Genomic DNA, 21,103 nt, shown 5'->3' with positions numbered 1-21,103 from the left:
TTAGAGGAGAAATCCACACATAGTGGCTCAAATCTGTTTAGATAAGGTGTTCATTCCTTCCAGCTTTTCATGTTTCAACTTTTGCGGGGCCTGGCGTACATCCACCACCAACACGTTCTTCACAGGGACCTGAAACCTCAGAACTTACTCATCAGTCACCTGGGAGAGCTCAAACTGGCTGATTTTGGTAAGCTGCCCCTCGCGTCTTTTTCTGGGCTGTGAACAATGCTGCTTTTGTGTACACATGTTTAAAGCATTGACGAGGCCTGACCTTTGAAAAGTTGAGGCCCAGGGAGTGTGATGCTTTGAGGATATCAAACTACCACATAGGAAGTATGAGGCAAGAAACAGGGAGACATTGGTAGCTTTCTAGTTTTTTATCAAGTTCCAGTCTAATCAGATCCTAAAACTTAGGCACCTCTACTAGCCCACTGCCATTTTTGATATAGAGACATTTGTAGAGTGAACTGTACTTGGTAGGTTTCTGTAAAGGCTAGGTGGATATACAAATTCTGCCAGAGTAGATTGAGGATGTCCCAGGATGACAGGATCAGGCCCCAGACTGTCAGATGGAACCCTCCTACAATGAAGGCTGCAGGACACTTGTTCCTACTTAACTATGTACCTTTATAGGTGTGACTGCGTGGGTACCTGGGGCTTTTATGTCCATTAAAGTGATGCAGATTTCTCCTGAGTATTACTCTTTCAATTTTAGCTCTTTTCACAGTTTATAATTACACATTTGTGTGACAATTTTGACTTCACTAGACTGTAGGCATTATGATGGCAGTCTGGGTCCAGTTTTACTTATCATTGTATCCTAATGCCTGGCACCATAGTAAGTACGCAACAAACATTTGTTGAAGAGCTGGTTCTGTGTGAGCTGAGGAACTTCTCTGTTTGGCAGACGTCAAACAGTTGTACTATAGTGCAGTACTTTATTCTGAGATAGTAGCTTTCATCCAGACATGTAAACATTTAACAGACATTCATTTACCAGTGCCCCACAACAGTGATTCATCTATGAATATTTTTCTAGCTATAGATCATGTGAACTAAGAGATCAGTGGCTGACTGACAAAGTACTCTCATTGTGCAGAGGAACACTTGAAAATGACTCATCGAAGGTCCTACCAAACTCACTAATTTGGATGAGCAACCCCTAGCCTTTATCTAACTGGGGATGCCTGAACTGTAAAACTGGAGGGAAGCCATGGTAGTTATGAATTGAGTTTTGTTGCTGTTACAGAGACCCACAATCACAGAGATGTAAACATGCTAGAAGCTTGACTTACTCTCACATAACCATCTGATCTAAACAGTCAGAACTCTAAGGTGGCCCCTTCTGTCATGTGGCCTCACTGTCCCTAGGGTGTTGCTGAAAGTGCATATTTCAAGGTGGCTGCTGCCTCCTTCTGATTGCAGCCCAGAGGAGGGAGGTCTGGAAGTTTACACATCACTTCTGTTCGTAGACTATAGGCAAGATTTAGTCACCTCATTACACTGAGCTGCCAGGAAAGCCACATCTAGCTGCACAAGTAGGCTACAATGTGAGAAAGTCACTTGATGAAGAAGTATACAAGGGTCAATATAGTTAAGTAGCTTTATCAAAAGCACCCAGGGTTCGGGTATTATTTTTAAAATAGTATTTACTTAGCCAGTTATACCCTTCTTGATAGAATGTGTCACTGTGGCTCTCCAGAAAACCCCAGGACAGTGAGTTCTGTGCTTCTCCCCTTTGGTCAGGTCTTGCTCGGGCCAAGTCCATTCCCAGTCAGACATACTCTTCAGAAGTTGTGACCCTCTGGTACCGCCCTCCTGATGCCTTGCTGGGAGCCACTGAATATTCCTCTGAACTGGACATATGGTAAGAGCTAGTGCCCCCAAAATGAAGAAAATGTGAGTCATTCTACCCTTGAGGGTTACTTTGTCATCTGTAGTACTTTTTTAAAAGATTTTATTGTTGTTTTTTTTGTTTTGTTTTGTTTTTAGAGAGGGAGAGGAATGGAGAGGGAGAGAGAGAAATATCGATATGAGAGCAATATTGATCAGCTGCCTCCTGCACCCCGCTGCAGGAATGGAGCCTACCCAGGCATGTGCCCTGACTGGGAACCAAACTGCCAACCCTTCAGTGCATGTGACTGAACTGAACCATACTGGCTAGGACCATAGTACATTTTAAATAATAATGCAAATGACAATCACATTTGTCTACAGAAACATAAAGTGCTTTCAAATACATACCCCATTTTTCCAATCATTCTACTAGTTTTTACAGTTAAAGAAACTGAGGTTTGGAGAGGTCTTGCCCAAGGCATCTTCTGAATCCTATACTTTTCTACCATGCCTCACCTCCCAGCTCTTCTTGTCCATGCTTTGTCTTTTCTCCTTGTCTGCATAGAACCACACATACACTCCAACCCACAGATACACATACACACTCATGTGCGCACACGTGCGCGCGCACACACACACTTGTCTGTACATGCGTGCTCACACGTGCCCAAACACAGTTCAGAGCCTGGTGAAAAAAGCGTAATGACCAAGACTCAGAAGAACTGATTTTTATTCCAATTCTACTTCTAACCAATTTCTCTGGATTATGTAATCTTGAAAAAGTCATGTATCCTATTTGTGTCTATGTTTCTCCATTTTAAAAGTGAGGGTAACAAACTCTCCCCATGAGGGGTTAAATGGGACTGTAGTGTTAATATAAGAACCAGATAGATGCTGTCAAGTAGAACCACATTGTTGGGGAGGCTCTTGGATTAATGGGATGTGGTGATGAGTGTGGGATCTCAGGCACTCCTCATTCCTAGGGCAGCAGTGTTATGTTATCTAGATCTTATTCCGGAAATATCCCAGTTATTTGGGGGCCACAGTTAAATGTGTGGTGACTGCGTCATAGCCACCTCCTCAAAGGTACCAAAATACATGGACTTCTTTCAAGACCTTAGAAGGTCATATATAAACAGAAGGCACTGTGCTGTTTTGTTTTTTTAAAAAATCAATTATGGATTAAAAACATTAAACAGTATCCTAAATAGCTAAACTAAGCTTTGGATTTCCCAAAGAATTGAGAAAGGTTGCAGAAATTTTCCTCCAGAGTATCTAGAGTCATTGATTTTCTACTACCCAGTGCCATTTCTGCAAGTATCATCTGCTAGTCAGACTCTCCTGAAACCATCAGATCTCATGGTCATTTCAAAGGCCTTCGATGGGCTCCAGCCTTCTCCACTCTTTTTTTTTTTTGGTACGTGCCCCTAGCAGAAACCCGAACCCAGGACTCTCTGGTCCGCAGGCTGATTCTCTAACTGCTGAGCCAAACTGGCCAGGGCATCTTTCGCCACTCTTAATGATCACTTTCTAGTTGTGCTTCACAGACAGAGTGAAACTTCTACTTACCACTTTTAAACTTTGCTTTATTATGAAATATTTAAAACATTCAAAAATGTATATAGCACATATATGTGTGTGTACACACACACACACACACACACACACACGAGCGATTCTCAACAAGGGTCAATTTTACTTCTCAGGAATGTTTGGCAATGTCTGGAGACATTTTTCATTGTCACAGCTGGGTGGGTGGTGCTATTGGTACCTAGTGGGTAGTGGTCAGGGATGGTGCTAAACATCCTCAGTGTACAGGACAGCACCCTCCCCAGCAACGATTTATCCAGTCCAAAATGTCAATAGTGTCAAGATTGAGAAACATGATGTACATTAGGAAGCATAATAAAGTGAGGTCCATAAACCCACCCCGCAGTGTAACAACTAGAACATAATCAATACTGTCACATCTGCCTGTATTCCTATTCCCTTCAACCTACCCCTCCGTAAGAGGGGGCTTCTACCCTGAATTTTTTCTCTCGCATCATTCCCTTACCCCTTTTCAAAATAATATTTTTTTATTTTAAAATGGATTCTAAAAAAAGTTTTTCCTTTACCTGGTTTTAAGTTTTTATAAAAATGGTATTATATTGGTTTTAATGTTTTCATTTGATTTTTTTTAAGAGAGAGAGAGAGAGAGGTAAAAACACCAATGAAAGAGAAACATTGACTGGCTCCCTCCTGCACTGCCCCACTGGGGATTGAGCCAGTAACCCAGGCATGTGCCCTGACTAAGAATCGAACCAATGGCCTCTTGGTGCATGAGTCGAAGCTTAACCACTGAGCCCAACTGGCAAGTTGTAGTCTTCTGTGACTTGCTTTTGTTTTTTGCCCAATATGTTTCTAAGGTTCATCCATTTTGATCAGTGTAATTATACTTTTTTCCTATTGATGAACATTTATGTCATTTAGTTTGCTTATTGTTTTGCTTATTTTTGCTATTATAAATATATGTGGTATTTACATTTAAGGATTTCTTTAGGGTACTTTCTTAGGAATAGATTTGCTGTGTCACAGAGTATATGAATGTTTAACTTCATAAAATAGTGCCAAATTGTTTTCCAAAAGTGATTGTAATATTTTATATACCAACAGTGTACTATGATCCCTTATCCACATGTGCACCAACTTTATAATAGCAGATTTCTTAATCATTGCTAATCAAGTGGGTAGAATGGCATAATCTTATGATCTAAATTTGCTAATTACTAATGCGGTTGGACATTTTTTCATGGATTGTTTGCCATTTGTGTTTTCTCTTCTATGAAATACCTGGTTGTGGCCCTGGCCGGTTTGGCTCAGCGGTTAGAGCGTCGGCCTGCGGTCCAGAGAGAACTGGGTTCAGTTCCAGCTAAGGACACATACCTCGGTTGCAGTTTGTCCCCGGCCCTGGCTGGTCGTGCGGGTGGCAGCCACTAGATGTGTCCCTTTTACATCGATGTTTCTCTCTCTCTCTCTTCCTCTTTCGCCCTCCCACTCTATCTTAACAAAAAAGTGGAAAAATGTCCTCGGGTGAGGATAAAAAAAAAATATATACCTGGTTGTCTTTTATTTGTTTTCTTTATTTATTTGTCGCTGTCTCTGACTGTCTCTCTCCCTCTCTCTCCTTCCCTTCCCTTTCTTCATTGATTTATAGGAGTTCTTATATTCGGGATACTAATCTTTTATCAGTCATGTGTGTTGCAAGTAGTCTCCCCCAATTCATGGCTTATGCTTTCATATCTTTACGTTGTCTTTATGAACAAAAGTTCTTACTTTTAATATTTCTGACCATACCAATCTTTTCTTTTATGGTTAACCCAATTGTTTCTTGTTTATAACATTCTTCCCTTCCTGAAATCAGAATGATATTGTCCTATACATTCTTTTAAAAGTTGTAAAGTTTTTTCCTTTCACTTTAACTCTAATACTACATTGGAAATTGACTTTTGTATATGCTAACCAGTTGTTCGGCCCCAATTTCTTCAGCTATCTGCTATACTAAATCTCTCATATATCAAGTTTCTGTAAGTGCATCGGTCTGTTTCTGTGCTCTCAGTTCTTTTCCACTGGAGTCAGTTTATCTGTCCCTGTATCAATGTCCCACTGTATTAATTTCTATAGCTTTATAATAATACTTGAAATTGGGTAGGTCAAGTCTCCCCACTTATTCTTCTTCCAGTGTCTTGGCTATTTCTCCCTATTGATTTTTTCATATAAATTTTAGATTCAGTGTTTCAAGTTTCATGAAAAATCCTAATGGAATTTTCATTGCAATTTTCTTCAAATCTGAGAACACTGACAATAATTAACACCTTTGTAATATTGTCTTCCAATTTTAAAACATGGTATATCTCTTCATCTGTTTAGTTCTTCTTTAATGCCTTCTAGTAAAGTTTTACGATTTTTTCTCTAAGGTCTTACATAACTAGAGCAAAGATCCTTGTAAGTCTGTTTCTTTTGAATCTTGTATATGGTAATTTTTTCCATGCATGTTTAGTTGTTTTTGAGAGGGATACACTAGTTTTTCTTGGAATTTCATTTGTGGGATTTTATTTTATTTTATTTTTTAGGCATTGAATACGGTGGGTTTTCTCAGAGAGATTTACATTTGATTCTGCTAGGTGTATTTTTAAATTAAAAACTTTATTATTATATCACACATACGTGTTGGTCTGCCACCCAAATCTTGATTTCTTAATACCATTCCCTACAAAAAAAAACAAAAAACTAAAACTTTTTGAAGAAATGGCTGACTCTGAGGCTATGGCAGAAGAAAGTACAAGATAGGTCAGGACCAGCTTATTGGGCTGGGACATTGTTTTACAAAGTGATCAAAATATGATGGGAATGTGTCAAAAGGACATGGAAGCAGCTTGAAGAGACTCCCACTAGCCAGAGTTGGTACAATTTAAGCATCAATGTAAATAATTAGGGTAATGGATTATAACCCATTGAAAAAAAGAATACATAAGTCTGTATTAAAGATAGTCAGATGGAAATAGATAAGACAGGAAGCTCCTCCTTACAGTAGAATGCTAACTAATAACTGGAGAAGAAATGATGAAGTTAGAAAATCACTATTTTGTTTTTGTTTTGTTTTTGTTTTTTTTATCCTCACCCGAGGACATTTTTACATTCATCTTCAGGTAGAGCGGGAGGGAGAAAGGAAGGTAGAAAGAGAGAAACATCAATGTGAGAGAGACACATCGACTGGCTGCCACCCACACGACCCCAACCTGAGGCCAGGGACAAACTGCAACCGAGGTATGTGCCCTTAGTGGAAACTGAACCCAGGTCTCTCTGGATCGCAGGTCGACGTTCTAACCGCTGAGCAAAAACAGCCAGGGCAGAGAAATCACTATTTTGTAATATAATAGTAACTGGTTCAAATGAGAATCATCAATGCTAAACTAGAGCTGAAAGTTTGATGAGGAATAGGATATTTACATAGTCTTAAAGTATCTCTCCGCAAATTACTTATTAATTACAAAGGGAAAAAAAATAGTAACTGTATAGTAGAGAAACTTCACAGTTACCACCTTAACCAAGTAATTAGATATTATATTAACAATAATGGGACTGACTGACATTGTGTATCTCGTAATATGATGTACTGAGAAGGATATAATGTCACCTAGGTTTTCCTGCAAAAAAAAAAAGCATAAACTGAATGAAACCATGAGGAAACATCAGATAAACTCAGTTTGAGAAACATTCTACAATGTAACTGGCCTGTACTCTTTAAAAGAGTTGTAGGGGAGGAACATTTTTTCTCTATCCCCTTAATTTCAGTGAATGGACCTACAAAATGAGCTGACCAAAAGAAGAAAAGAAAAAAAAACAGATTAACAGGAGAAAGGCACACAAATTTGATTTGATATTAAAAGCATTATGTGACATGGGGAAGTGGATTCCTAGAGAGAAGAGAAAACCCCCAAAGAAGCAGCTGGCTTGGAGGCTTTTATACCATCTGACAAAGGACAATACATTGTAGAGAAATGACAAGACAAAGGAAAAGGATGTCTGGGCTTTTCAGGGGCCATAAATTGTGGAAAGATAAATATATGGGGGGGACCCTAGTAGTAAATAAGGGTTACTTAGCACGGTTTCTAAATGTAGATTCTTCCTGATGCCATCTGTCTCTGGTGATAGGTTGTTCTCCCTCCTGGTGTGGGAAGGATGGGAGGATGAGGGGACATCTTCACGAGGGGAACTTATGTCCTGCTTTCAGGCAGATTGGGGACGGCAGAGATCTCATCCTATGTTTGTCTTTTCTCAGTTGCCTTCAACACAAAATAATCCTATGTTACAGTGGCATATTTTGAGGTGGCATGTTCTGTTTCCCTACAAGGTTTTAAACAACAAAGAAAGATAGAGGAACTGTTCCAGATTAAAGGAGACTAAAGAGACAGGCCAACTAAACACAATACATAGTCCTAGATTGGATCCTGGGGGAATGGGAGCTAAAGAACACTGAGACAATAGGTGAAATTTAAATATGGGTTGTGGGGTAGATAGTGGTATTGGATCAAGGTTAAATTTTCTAATTTTGATAATTGCACTGTTGTGCTTTGTTCTTAGAAAATACATGTGGAAGTCTTTATGGGTGAAGAGTCATGAAATCTGCACCTTATTCTCTACTGCTTCAGAAAAAATAGAGATAAATGGATGGATGGATGGATGGATGGATGGATGGATAGATAGATAGATAGATAGATAGATAGATAGATAGATAGAAAGAAAATGATGAAATAAAAGAGGTAAAATGTTAGCAATTGGTGAATATGTTTGAAGGGTATTATTCTTGCAATTTTAAGCTTGAAATTATTTTAAAAATTAAAAGTTAGCAAAAAAATTGAGGGGAAAAAAAATAATGGTATTTTACCAAACATGGTGTAAGAATACTGGTGTAGTAGTTGATCAGTGTTTGCAATTATTTGATGTGTGATTAAGAAGAAAATTTATTCCCAAATTGTTGGGTTTAGGCTTTTACATATATTCAAAATTCAAGGCTGTTAATTGTGTTATTCAGATCTTTATATCATTTTTGTCTGTTTAACTTGTCAATGAAAGGTATGTTGAAATTGTCTGCCATATTGTTGATTTGTCATAAAGCTATTCTTTTTTGCTTTATTTAGTTTTAAACTATTTTCATTAAGTGCAAATAAACTTAAACCTTCATACACCTTCATACACTTTATATCTTACTTTCAGAATAATTTTCCTTTCTTTTGATGTAAATCTTTTAGAATTTTCTTTAGTATTGGCTTATTGGTGGAAAACTCTGTTTTTGTTTCTTAAGATAAATTCTCTTGTTGAAAGATAGTCTTGCTGGGGATATAATTCTAGATTTACGGTTATTTTCTCTTAGAACTTTGAAGATAGCATTCTGTTGTTTTGTCTTCCATTGTTGCTATTGTGAATTTGATATTAGCCTCATTGCAGAGAAGTTTGCTTTTAAGCTTATTGTCTTTCTTTTGCAGGTGATCTCTCATTTTCTCCAGGTGTTTTTCTTTGCCTTTGTTATTATGAATTTTTCACTATAAGTTGTCTAATGTGGATTTCTTTTTTTTTAAATTAATTAATTTTATTTTTGTGTTTTTTTTAAACTCATCTTTATTGTTGAATGTATTACAGATGTTTTTCCCTTTTTTCCCCATTGACCCCCTCCTCCCCAATCCCGCCCCCTCTGCCTTCCCCACACTATTGTCGGTGTCCATTGGTTATACATACAGGCATAGAAGTTCTTTGGTTTATCTCATCCCACTCTCCCTCCCCACTTCCCTTTGAGGTTCATCTGTCTAACAACCAATTTGTACTTCTTAATTCCTTCATTTTTTCCACCCATCTCTCCAGCCCCCACCCATCTGGCAAGCAATAAAAAATTTCTATCTATGAGTCTGTTTCTGTTCTGCTTACTCATTTTGTTTGTAGATTCAGTTGTTGATAGATATGTATTAATTGCCATTTTATTGTTCATATTTTTGTTCTTTGCCTTCAAGAAGACTCTTCAGCCCTGGCCAGTTTGGCTCAGCGGTTAAAGCGTCGGCCTGCGGTCCGGAGAGACCTGGGTTCGGTTCCCGCTAAGGGCACGTACTTCGGTTGCAGTTTGTCCCCGGCCCTGGTTGGTCGTGCGGGTGGCAGCCACTCGATGTGTCCCTTCACGTCGATGTTTCTCTCTCTCTCTCCCTTCCTCTCTCTCCCTCCCACTCTATCTATGCGAAAAATGGAAAAATATCCTCGGGTGAGGATAAAAAAATAAAATAAAATAAAATAAAAAAAAGAAGACTCTTCAACATTTCATATAATACTGTTTTGGTGGTAATAGATTCCTTTAGCTTTTTCTTGTTTGGGAAACTCTTGATGTGTCCATCATTTCTAAAAGATAGCTTTGTAGGATAGAGTAATCTTGGTTGTAGGTCATTGCTTTACATCACCTTGAACATCTTTTGCACTTCTTTCTGGCCTGCAAAGTTTCTTTTGAGAAATTAGCTGACAGTCTTATGGGAGCTCCTTTGTAGGTAATGGACTGCTTTTCTCTCACTGCTTTTAAGATTCTTTGTATTTAACCTTTGGCATTTTGCTGATGATATGTCTTGGTTTGGACCTCTTTGGGTTCAACTTGTTTGGGACTCTCTGTGCTTCCTGGACTTGTATGTCCGTTTCCTTCACCAAGTTAGGAAAGTTTTCTGTCATTATTATTTCAAATAGTTTTTCAATTTCTTATTCTCTCTCTTCTCCTTTAGGCACCCCTGTGATGCAAACGTTGGCACTCTTGAAGTTGCCCCAAAGGCTCCTTACACTCTCCTCATTCTTTTGGATTCTTTTTTCTTTTTGCTGTTCTGGTTGGGTGTTTTCTGCTTTCTTATATTCCAAATCGATGGTTTGCTTCTTGGCTTTATCTACTCTACTATTAATTTCCTATAAATTATTCTTTATTTCAGTTAGTGCATCCTTAATTTCTGACTGGCCCTTTTTTATGTTGTTGATGTTCTCACTAAGTTTCTCAGGGGTCTCCTTAAGTTCTTTGAAGGTCTCACTAAGTTCCTTGAGGGTCTCATTAAGTCCCTTGGATGTCTCACCAAGTTCCCTGAGCAGCCTTATAACCTGTGTTCTGAACCCTGCATCTGTTAGATTGCTTATCTCTATTTTGTTTAGTTCTTTTTCTGGAGTTTTGTTCTTTTCTTTCATTTGGGACATGTTTCTTTGTCTCCTCATTTTGGCTGCTTCCCTGTGATTGTTTCTATGTATTAGGCAGAGTTGCTATGCCTCCTAGACTTCATAGGGTGGCCTACTGTTGTATGTGTCCTATAGGATCCAGTGGCACAGTTTCCCTGATCACCCCAGATGGGCCTCCAAGGTGCACCCTTAGTGTGGACTGTACACCCTTCTGTTGTAATGAGTCTTGATTGCTGTTGGCATGCCAATGGGAGGGGTTTACTCAGGCTGATCAGCTGCAAGGACTGGTTGTGCCCACTAGCCACTGGCCTCTGACTACCTTGGAGGATCAGCTGTGTAGGGGCCCACCACACAGAGCAAGACTTACTTCAGCAGGGCTCTGATACCCACTGAGTCCACTCATTGAGTGTGTCACTTATGGAGGTGGTTGGGTGGTGGTATTTCAATGTGGTCTGAAGCTGTGCACTGGGTGTGCTGGCTCTGGGGCAAGGTCAGCCACTGCCTGTGTCCTATCCAGGGCCATCCAGCATAAGCTACAAAGTGAGCTGCAGATGGCTGCTTCTTGTTCTGGGCTTGGAGGTGTCCAGGCAAAGCCAAGTTGTGAACCAAGGTTGGTCACTTCTAGTGCCAGGCCTGGGGCCACTTAATGAGAGGTATGGGGCTCACTGAGACCAGATGCTGCTTGTTGGAGAGATTTTAGGAAACTCTGAAGCAGGATCAAAGACAGGCTAATCCTATGGTACCACCTTTGGAAACAGCTTGGGTGGGCCTGAAAGTTGGGTGGGGTGGGGCCTCAGGGAATCATCAGGGGGCAGCCAACAGTGTGAGCCAGGTTTCTGGAGTCCCAGATATGGCAGCAGTCTGCCTGCCCTGTGGGGGAGGGCTCACCAAAGGAACAATGGCCTCCACCAGCACGTCTGTCCAGGAGAAAGCTGCCCCTCTAGCCCTCATCTGGGGGCCAGACAGCTCAGTTCTTCCCTGTTCTCTGGTTCCCTTCAAGCTGCCTCCCCTCGGAGCTCACAGGGAGCAAGTCTGAGTAAGTCTGTGCGCGGGCCCTTTAAGAGGAACTGCCTGGGGCTTCCACAGCTGCAGCCTCCCTCGGCCTCAGTTCCCACTGGTTTTTAGAGCCAGAAGTTATGAGGACTTTTCTTTCTGGCACTGGGACCCTGAGCAGGGTGCCTGGTGTGGGATGGGGACCCCTCAGTCCTCAGGGAGGACCTTCCCGGCCAAGGTCTCTCCTGATTTTTATCCGCTACACATGGGTGTGGGACCAGCCCGCCCGCCTCCGCCCCTCCTACCAGTCTCGATGTAGCTGCTGCTTTAATTTCCTAGTTGTAGGACTTCCATTCAGCTTGATTTCAGGCGGTTCTGAATACTAGTTGTGTTATAGTTTTGTTGTAATTTTGATGTGGTTGTGGGAGGAGGCGATAGTGCGTTTACCTATGCTGCAAACTTGACCAGAAGTCGGATTTCTTTTTACTTACCCTGTTTGGTATATATTATGCTTCTTCCAATTATGAATCCATGTTTTTCATCAGTCATTTTGTTTCTGAACATTGCCTCTATTCCCTTCCCACTTTCTGGAGCTCCAAAGAAAGATTTTTAGGCCACATCTGTCTCTTATCCTCCTTCATATTCCCATCTCTTCAACTTTGTTTTCTGCATTCTGGGTAATTTTTTCTGAGGCTCAGATTGGGTCACCCAGCCCAGTTCTGTAAGTCTCTCTTAAACTATGTATTTCTTACCTTTTTACTGCAGATACAAGTATATAAATTATTCCATTGATAAGTATTTTATTAATTTAACCATGAATAATAATGACACAAAATATAAAATTCAATTTTAAATTAAAATTATTGCCATCACTCTTATTCATTTAATTATACAGTAAAACTCAAAAATAATGTACAAACAGAGCAGTAGGCACCTTCCATTGAGTTTACTATATTTGTTTACTCTCTACATCATTGTTAGATATTGGGTGTTTACATTGGGAAACCCTTTTCCCCATTTCTCCCCCTTTTCACAGTGATAAGAGGGGAAGTAAGTAGGGAGATTTCCAATTAACAATGAAAGCAAAGGAAAGAAGTCCCTATTCGACTAGGTCATGCAACTCCATACGGTTCAAACTGAATGCCTTTAAGGAGTTAGATGACAGTGGTGAACATTGGAGCCTTTGTCTTAAAGAGACTAATCGTAACTCGGCAGTGCAAGAGCCTCGTGTTCACAATGAGCCCTGTAGCAGCTGGGTCAGTGGGAGGTCCAGAAATCTAAATGGTTAGATTTTGGAAAATGGACAGGTAGGACATACTGATTATCCCCAGCACTTAGAACCAACATTCTGTAATCCCCCAACATCTTTTCTTCTCTTTCTGCTACCTTTTCAAACTTTAAAAGACTCCATTAGTAACTTCAGTGAGAAAAACTCAATATTTTAGAATGATCACACTGTTTTGTTTTTGTTTTTACATTTTTATATTGTGTTAAGATTTACATAACATATAATTTACCATTTTTAAGGTACAATTCAGGGATATTAAGTACATTCACATTGTTTTTCAACCATCACCAATACCCATCTCCAGAACTTGCCGTCACCCCAAACTGAAACTCTGTACCCATTAAACTCTATTCCCTCCCTAGAGCCCCTGGTAACCACCAATCTACTTAAGGTCTCTACAGATTTGACTATTCTAGGTACCTCGTGTAAGTGGAATCATACAATATTTGTCCTTCCATATCTAATTTATTTCACTTACCATAATGTTTTCAAGGTTCATCCATGTTGTGATAAACTGGTTTGTTTGTTTGTTTTAGTCCTCACCTGAGGATACTTTTTTAAAATTGATTTTTAGAGAGAGAGGGAGGGTGAGAGAAAGAGAAACATCGATGTGAAAGAGAAACATCAATCGCTGCCTCTCGCATGTGCCCAGACCAAGGATCAAACCCGCAACCTAGGTATGTGCCCTGCTTGGGAATTGAATCTGCAACCCTTTGGTGTATAGGACATGCTGCAACCAACTGAGCCACCTGGCCATGGCTAAACTGGGTTTTAAAGAGACATTTATTTTGCTCCACAAAGTCCTCTATTCAAAGTAAACTTCAAGCAGCTGTTGGTTTTAGGACTACAGAAAGTTGTCCCTGCCTGAGAGATTGCAGATTTCTCAATGCAAACTTCCAAATATAAAGAGTGGCTCAGGGAAAAGCAAACAGAAATGTCGTGTCACTCCTTTATACAGGAAGTATTATGCTGTTCTGAGTTAATTACAACAGCGAAAAATGAAATACCAATTCATTTCTCCCAACAACATTGCATATGCTCCATGCACCTCCCAAAACCCGACACTCCTGAAAGGGTTTATTTCCCCAGAGATTGTCTAAGGTATTTGAGGAATCTTTTTCTCTCTTATGGAAGAATTTGTTCATGCTCAGAATAGAGAAAAGGTTAGGAAGACAGCCAGAAAAAGCAGAAAACATGTAAGCTCTTTCCTCTAACTTCACTGAAGAACACAGTTGGAGCAATAAAATGGCCCAGTGCATTTCTCCCTTCTGGAAGGCTTCCCTGTTTGAGGCCATCAGGTCTTTTTTTTTTTTTTTTTATCATTACATGTGAAGTTCCTCTTCAGCTACATGGGCTGCCTCAAGGGTATCTGCACAGAGCAGAAATCCTCTGAGAAGCCTAAAGATACATAGGGTAAAAACAGCCATAGGAATAAAGATAAGAACAAAACCGAGGTATGAAAGGAAATGGGAGCTGGTTTACTATCAGGACCTGAATGTTCAGAATATTTAAAATGTTTGCTTAAGGATAGTCTGGGATCGGCAAAATAGATGATAGCCACATGACTTGTTTAAGAAGCAAATAAAAAATTGAACACTTCTGAAGAATAAATGAAAAAATAGAAAGATGAATTGTATAGGTTTTTTGTTTGTTTGTTTGTTTTGTCCTCACCTGAGGACATTTTTCCATTTTTTGTTCAGACAGAGTAGGAAGGAGAGAGAGGTAGAGAGAGAGAAACATCGACATGAAAGGGACACATCGAGTGGCTGCCTCCCATAGGACTCAACTGGGGCCGGGGACAAACTGAAACCGAGGTACGTGCCCTTAGCGGGAACTGGACCACGGGCCGATGCTCCAACCGCTGAGCCAAACCGACCAGGGCGAATTGAATAGTTTTTAAAGAGCAATGCTTATACCTAGAAAACATCATTTGTTTTTCAAACTTGAGGTGCGCAGACTTACTTTCTTACCAGTGCATTGATATTTATGGTACTTATGGATATTCCGGGTACTAAAATATAGTTGATTTAGGCATTTTCTTTGTCTTGTAAGTGTTCTAAGTGCATGCATGTATGTACACAGGTGCATGCACACACACACACACACACCATATATATATATATATATATAAAAAACCTTAGACTCTAGATTTGTTAGGTGAGAAAAGTTTTAACCTGCCCTTAAGTAAAGCTTAAAAAGAAAAACTCGAGAGAATGCCTATATATCAACCATATAAATACAAATGAAGAATTTCAACCAAAAGTAGCATCTTGTGTTACTGTACAGTACCTGCATAATGGCCTTCATATCCAGCGTTCTTCAGTCTATTTTACATAATTTTGTACACTGTCCTAGTGGAGTAGAAGATAAAGGACACCGAGAAACTGTGCAACAAAAGGACTTCCTTCTTATTTCCCTGTAGACACTAGTATGAAAAGACATAAAAGGTAACACGTTTTTTATAAGCAATGAAAACTTTTTTGAGAGGAGGGGAAAAAGTAGGCTTGTACCTAGAACCTAGTAGGTTTTGAATCTTGTTTAAAATTCCTCAGGGCTCCTAGTGGTTTGTGAGCCCCTGGAAGGTGTTAGGGTACTGAATAGAGGATTGGTTCCAGTCTTCAAAACCCAGTACATTTCCATTTCTATTTTATATCAATTAATAAACAATTGCATATATGTTTAATGCACACACATACGTGTGTGTGTGTGTGTGTGTGTGTTTCACTTCAAAATGAAAGGGTTTGAGAACTTGAAAGCACACACAGAGAACGTGTGAGGGGCAGTGGGTGGAGACCATTTGAGGGTATTCCCCAGCTCAGTTTCCAGATTGGCTTATCTCACAGTTGACTATTAATAGCAGCCAGGATGACTTTTAACCATTTGACTATTTTCCATTACTTCTATTTTTCTCCACTTATTGTTTAATTTATACCTTTATCTGTTGCTTTAAAGACAAGAAGCAAAAAGAACATGGATATTTAAAGATGAGCTAAGAGAAGCTTTCAAATGACAATAGTTCTACATTTTTTCCTCAGATACTATAGACCAGATTCTTAAGTTACATTTGTCTGATCAAAATTCTTGTATCACATAACAAAATGACTCCTGTACATGAAAAATCAATAAAAAGTAAATACAATGGCCATTATATCCAAATTGGCTTTTTAAAAATTGGGGATGAAAACAACCTATTGTTTGATGGAGTGGGGGAGGCGAAATCTGCTTGCTGAACTCAGTCTGAGAGTTTTTACTTATACAAAATTCTAAGAATAAGCCAGTTGGATGCCCAGCTGGTGTGGTTCAGTGGTTGAGCGTCGACCCGTGCACCACGAGGTCGCCAGTTCCATTCCCGGTCAGGGCACATGCCCAGGTTGTGGGCCAAATACGCAGTGAGGGGCATGCAGGAGGCAGCCAGTCAATGTTCTTTCTCATCGGTGTTTCTCTCTCTCTCTCCCTCTCCCTTCCTCTCTCTAAAATCAATAAAGAAAAAAGAAAAAAAAGAATAAGCCCGTTGGTTATTTAAAATGCAAACCAAATATTAGCTCATGAAAACATTTTTTGTATCTTTGGATATAATAAAGTGCAGTTAAATTTCAATTATATATATTCTGTCTTTAAACCAGACATGGGATAAAAATTATTCTTGAACGTGTTTATCAAGAAATCTGCTTGCCCTGGCTGGTGTGGTTCATCCCATGCACCGAAGGTCTCAGGTTCGATTCCCTATCAGGGCACATACCCAGGTTTCAGCTTCTATTCCCAGTCAGGGTGTATTTGTGAGGCAACTGATCTCTACTTCTCTCTCACATCAATGTTTCTCTCTCTCTCTCATTCTCCCTTCCTCTCTCTCTAAAATCAATAAAAACATATCCTTGAGCAAGGATTAAAAAGAAAAGAAAAGAAATCTGCTTTCTCTCACACCATTTAAAATAAATAGCATGTGGCTACAGTCAGATGGAAAAAGTAAAAATTTATCATGGGGTAAATAGATATGAATAATATTAAAGACCATATTTAATATGAATCTTTAATAATATGATGATTTATAATAAAATGTTTTACTTATGTATCCTTTATTATGCCAAATAGAAAACATCAAGATGATTAAAGGAGTTTGCAAATGCATGTGTTATGATGAAAGGGATTTGGATTGGACCGTGGGGATAATCTTTTGTAATCTGTCACCTGAACCATTTTTATCACACAAGACTGTAAGAATAAAAATGTGCATTATTAGTAAAATAAATCTTTCTTTACTATTTCTCAAGTATTACCCTTATTTAACTACATAGGAAAGAAAACATTTCACCCTATTTAATCTATTTTAGGATGCACTTTCTTGGTTCATCTTAAATCAGGATGCAACTTACAGTCATCCTCCATGCTGGACTTGTGACGGCAGTTACCACTGCACGTGTATGAACAGCAAACGAGCCAGCATCAGAACTTGCAAAATGGGCGTCAGTGACTGGGAAGAATCTTGCAAAGACAGAAGAGCTTTTTTTTTCACCTTTGGAACTAAACAGTTGTGGAAAGGGAGGGAGGGAATCAGACATGTCTAGCAACATTCTTTAAGCAGGAGTCAAAAGTAGGCTAACTCTATGTAATTGCAAGGTCAGCTTAGAAGCTCAGCACCAATGACTCTTAGTTCTTTAATGGATTATTTTAAGACATGCTGTGTCATCAGACTCCTGATATAGAGAACGATACCATGGATAAACATAGACATCAAAGAGTCTGAGTCAAATGCTGAATGTGAAAAAGTTTCAGGAGCACCTAAACCAATTCCTTTCACTTAATGTGCCAGTTTTTGCATGTACAAGTATGACATATGATAAAACAATCTGTCTACTTAAATGTATAACAGCTCTTTCAATATGTATAAAAGAAACATTCTGAGTGTGTCATGGTTGAACTTGCAGGTTTTTTGTTTCTTAATAGCACATACAATTGTGGTGCCTCTTACAATGATAGCATCTTTGAATCAGTGAAAGAGAGTATTCAGTTTGGAGGTTTAGGGCATTCCCCTCCTCTCATAAAATGGATAGTTAATGAGCTTGCACGAGCTAAAATGTTTACTATCTATACTGTGTTCCTAAATGCTAGTTGCATTCCATTTTAACAAAAAGCTGCAGGCTGTTCTTATTTCTGGTTGACAAAGGGACTTCGATTTTTTTTGTCCAAGATTTTTAATAGCATGTGGCCTCTATTTAACTGTCCTCAAACTATTTCTTGGGAGGAGGAATGCTGGTGGTTCAGTTTTACATGTACGGTTTCCTTGAAAGTGTCAGTTGACTCTCATTTCTTTTGCTAGGGGTGCAGGCTGCATCTTTATTGAAATGCTCCAGGGTCAACCTTTGTTTCCTGGGGTTTCCAGCATCTTTGAACAGCTGGAGAAGATCTGGGAGGTAAGAGAAAAATTCCTCTTAGGAATAAGAAATATCTGCATTTCAAACTTGAAATCAAATTTGCCTTTGAGACAAATGACACAGTCCATCTGCTTTGAGATATTAAGTTATATATTAAGGTTATGGAGACTGTGGTATTTGGTACAAGTATAATAAGTACCTTGGGAATGAGTGGTCAGGAAAAACTCTGTTGTCCTGTAAGATCCCATGAGTCCAACTGTTCCCAACTATTGTCTCGATCTCCCAGGGCAATTTCTGCCATTACTACTTATGCACATTCCTGCTTTGCCAACCCCAGCTCTAGTTCTACTATATGCTTGGCCCTGAATCTTTGTCAACCAAAGACAAGACACTATGTTGTCATAGAACGCCAATAAAAACCAAGGCTTACCATGCTAGTGTGAGAGAAATACACTATTTATCATGATCCCCCAAAACCGAATTCCTAAGATGTCAAGGTGCTTTTGTGTGTGTGGTTCCATTTCTTTTATTTTTAATTTTATTTTTCACTTACAGTTTACATTTCATATTATTTTGTATTAGTTTCACGTGTACAGCATAGTGTTAAACATCATATACTTCATTAAGTGTTCTCCAGTACCCACCTGGCACCATAGTTATTACAATATTATTGACTCTATTCCCTATGCTGTACTTTACATCCCATGACGATTTTGTAACTACCAAATTGTACTTCTTAAAATCTTCATTTTTTTCACCCAGTCCTCCAAAGCCCCTCACCTCTGGCAACTGTCAGTCTGTTCTCTGTATCTATTACTCTGTTTCAGTTTTTTTTGTTGTTGTTGTTCGTTTATTTTGTTCTTTAGATTCCACATGCAAATGAAACCATATGGTATTTGTCTTTCTGTAACTGACTTATGTCACTTAGCATAATGCCCTCTCAGTCATCCATGCTGTCATAAATGGTAAGATTTTATTCTTTTTTATGGCCAAGTAATATTCCATTGCATATATGTACCACCACTTTTTATCTACTTGCCTATTGATGGACACTTGGGTTGCTTCCGTATCTTAGCCATTGTAAATAACACTGCAGCAAACATAGGGGTGCATATATTCTTTCAAATTAGTGTTTTGGGTTTCTTCAGATACCCAGAAGTGGAATCACCAAGTCATAAGGCAGTTCTATTTTTAATTTTTTGAGGAACCTCCATACTGTTTTCCACAGTGGCTGCACCAATCTGCAATTGAACCAACAGTGCACAAGGGTTCCCTTTTCTCCACATCCTTGCGAACACTTCTTTGATGGTAGCCATTCCAACAGGTGTGAGGTGGTATCTCACTGTGGTTTTAACTTGCATTTGTCTGATGATTAGTGATGTTGAACTCTTCATGTTTCTGTTGACCATCTGTGTTTACTATTTGGAGAAGTATATATTCAGGCCTCTGCCTGTTTTTTAATTGGATTGCTTGTTCTTTTTGGTGTTGAGTTGTATGAGTTCTTTATAGATTTTGGATATTAACCCCTTATTAGATTGTATCATTGGTGAATATCTTCTCCTTTTCAGTAGGTTGTCTTTTCATTTTGTTGATGGTTTCCTTTGCTGTGCAAAAACTTTTTATGTGGATGTGGTCCCATTTGTTTGGTTTTTCTTTTGTTTCCCTTGGTTCCATTTCTTTATTCATTATTTATCCTTGCTTCATTTACACCATGATGTACTTCATCTTTATCTCCCTTGTAGCTTATATGCCATGTTAGTCTCTGTCTATTTCTCTTTTTTGGTGATTTTTTAAAATTATAAAATATACGAAAAATTTACCATTCTAACCACTTCAAGTATACAGTTCATAGGCAATAAATACATTCACATTGTTGTGCAATTATCACCACCATTAATTTCCAAGTCTTTCTCATCAACCCAGACAGAAGAACAATAACTCCCCATCTTCCCTCCCCCGCTTCTGGTAACCTCTCATCTACTTTCTTTCTTTCTCTATAAATATGCCTAGTCTAGGTGGAATCATACAGTATTTTTCCTCTGTGTCTGCCTTATTTCACTTAGCATAATATTTTCAAGATTCCTCCATTTTGTAGCACGTGTCAAAGTGCCTTAAACTCAGGTGGTTTTGGTTTTTATCACTTGCTCTCCTGCTCCCTTTCAAGTTTGTTGCTTCAAGCAGGCATGGGGAGCATTCTCGCTCACAGCCTCCAGGGCTGGTGTCTGGGGAATACTGCCAAAGAGCGGTGCTGTGTGCAGGTGAAGAGACGTGTCTTCCCTCAAACTCCTTTATACTCTTGATTTAGTAGCCCCCCATATTTGCCTGTCAGAAATTATATAACATTTTTATTTTTAAATTGCATGCCCACTGTGAGTTCTTAATTAATTAATTTTTTAAAGTAGAATTTATTTTTAATATACACATAAAAGTGAAGAAAACTGTTTAGGGGACATTGGGGAAAAAGGAAAAGAGTCAGTTGTCAGTGTATGGGAAGTCATTGGCTCACCTCTATGAAGAAATTCTATGCAAATCAGTCTGGAGCTATAAATTCTAGTGCAATGACCTAGAAGACATTGTCTTTTGGCTAAAATAGAATGTGCTTTGAAAAATAAGGACATTTTATAAAGATTAATTACTGCCATTAAAACTTTCTTTTGGAAACATGGGGCTTATTGTGGGGCAACATTGGGAAAATTGATTTTTGTTTTTCCTCCAAACTCCTCTGCAAGACAGATAAATGCTATTTATCTTCAAACAATATCATCAGATGTCATAACATCATCTAAGCTGGAGGCAGCCTAACATAATAATAGCTTTAAAGTCATTAGACCTGGGTTTGAATTCTAGCCATTTTTTAACTAAACAAATGTGGACAAGCTATATAGTTCCTCTGAAC

At 39.0% G+C, this 21,103-nt stretch overlaps 1 protein-coding gene across 1 annotated transcript in view; it reads left to right on the top strand.

The window, feature by feature from the left end:
* The window catches only part of CDK15 (cyclin dependent kinase 15), a 92,459-nt gene that overhangs the window by 32,387 nt on the left and 38,969 nt on the right, over positions 1 to 21,103 (top strand). The window contains exons 7-9 of the mRNA XM_036254664.1: positions 64 to 187; positions 1,747 to 1,867; positions 18,153 to 18,246. Of these exons, the coding sequence (XP_036110557.1) occupies positions 64 to 187; positions 1,747 to 1,867; positions 18,153 to 18,246 (339 nt within the window). The remainder of the gene's footprint in view (positions 1 to 63; positions 188 to 1,746; positions 1,868 to 18,152; positions 18,247 to 21,103) is intronic.

This window comes from Molossus molossus, unplaced genomic scaffold (assembly GCF_014108415.1).
Source record: "Molossus molossus isolate mMolMol1 unplaced genomic scaffold, mMolMol1.p scaffold_m16_p_11, whole genome shotgun sequence".
NCBI lineage: Eukaryota > Metazoa > Chordata > Mammalia > Chiroptera > Molossidae > Molossus > Molossus molossus.
This window is presented reverse-complemented; position numbering and strand designations above follow the sequence as displayed.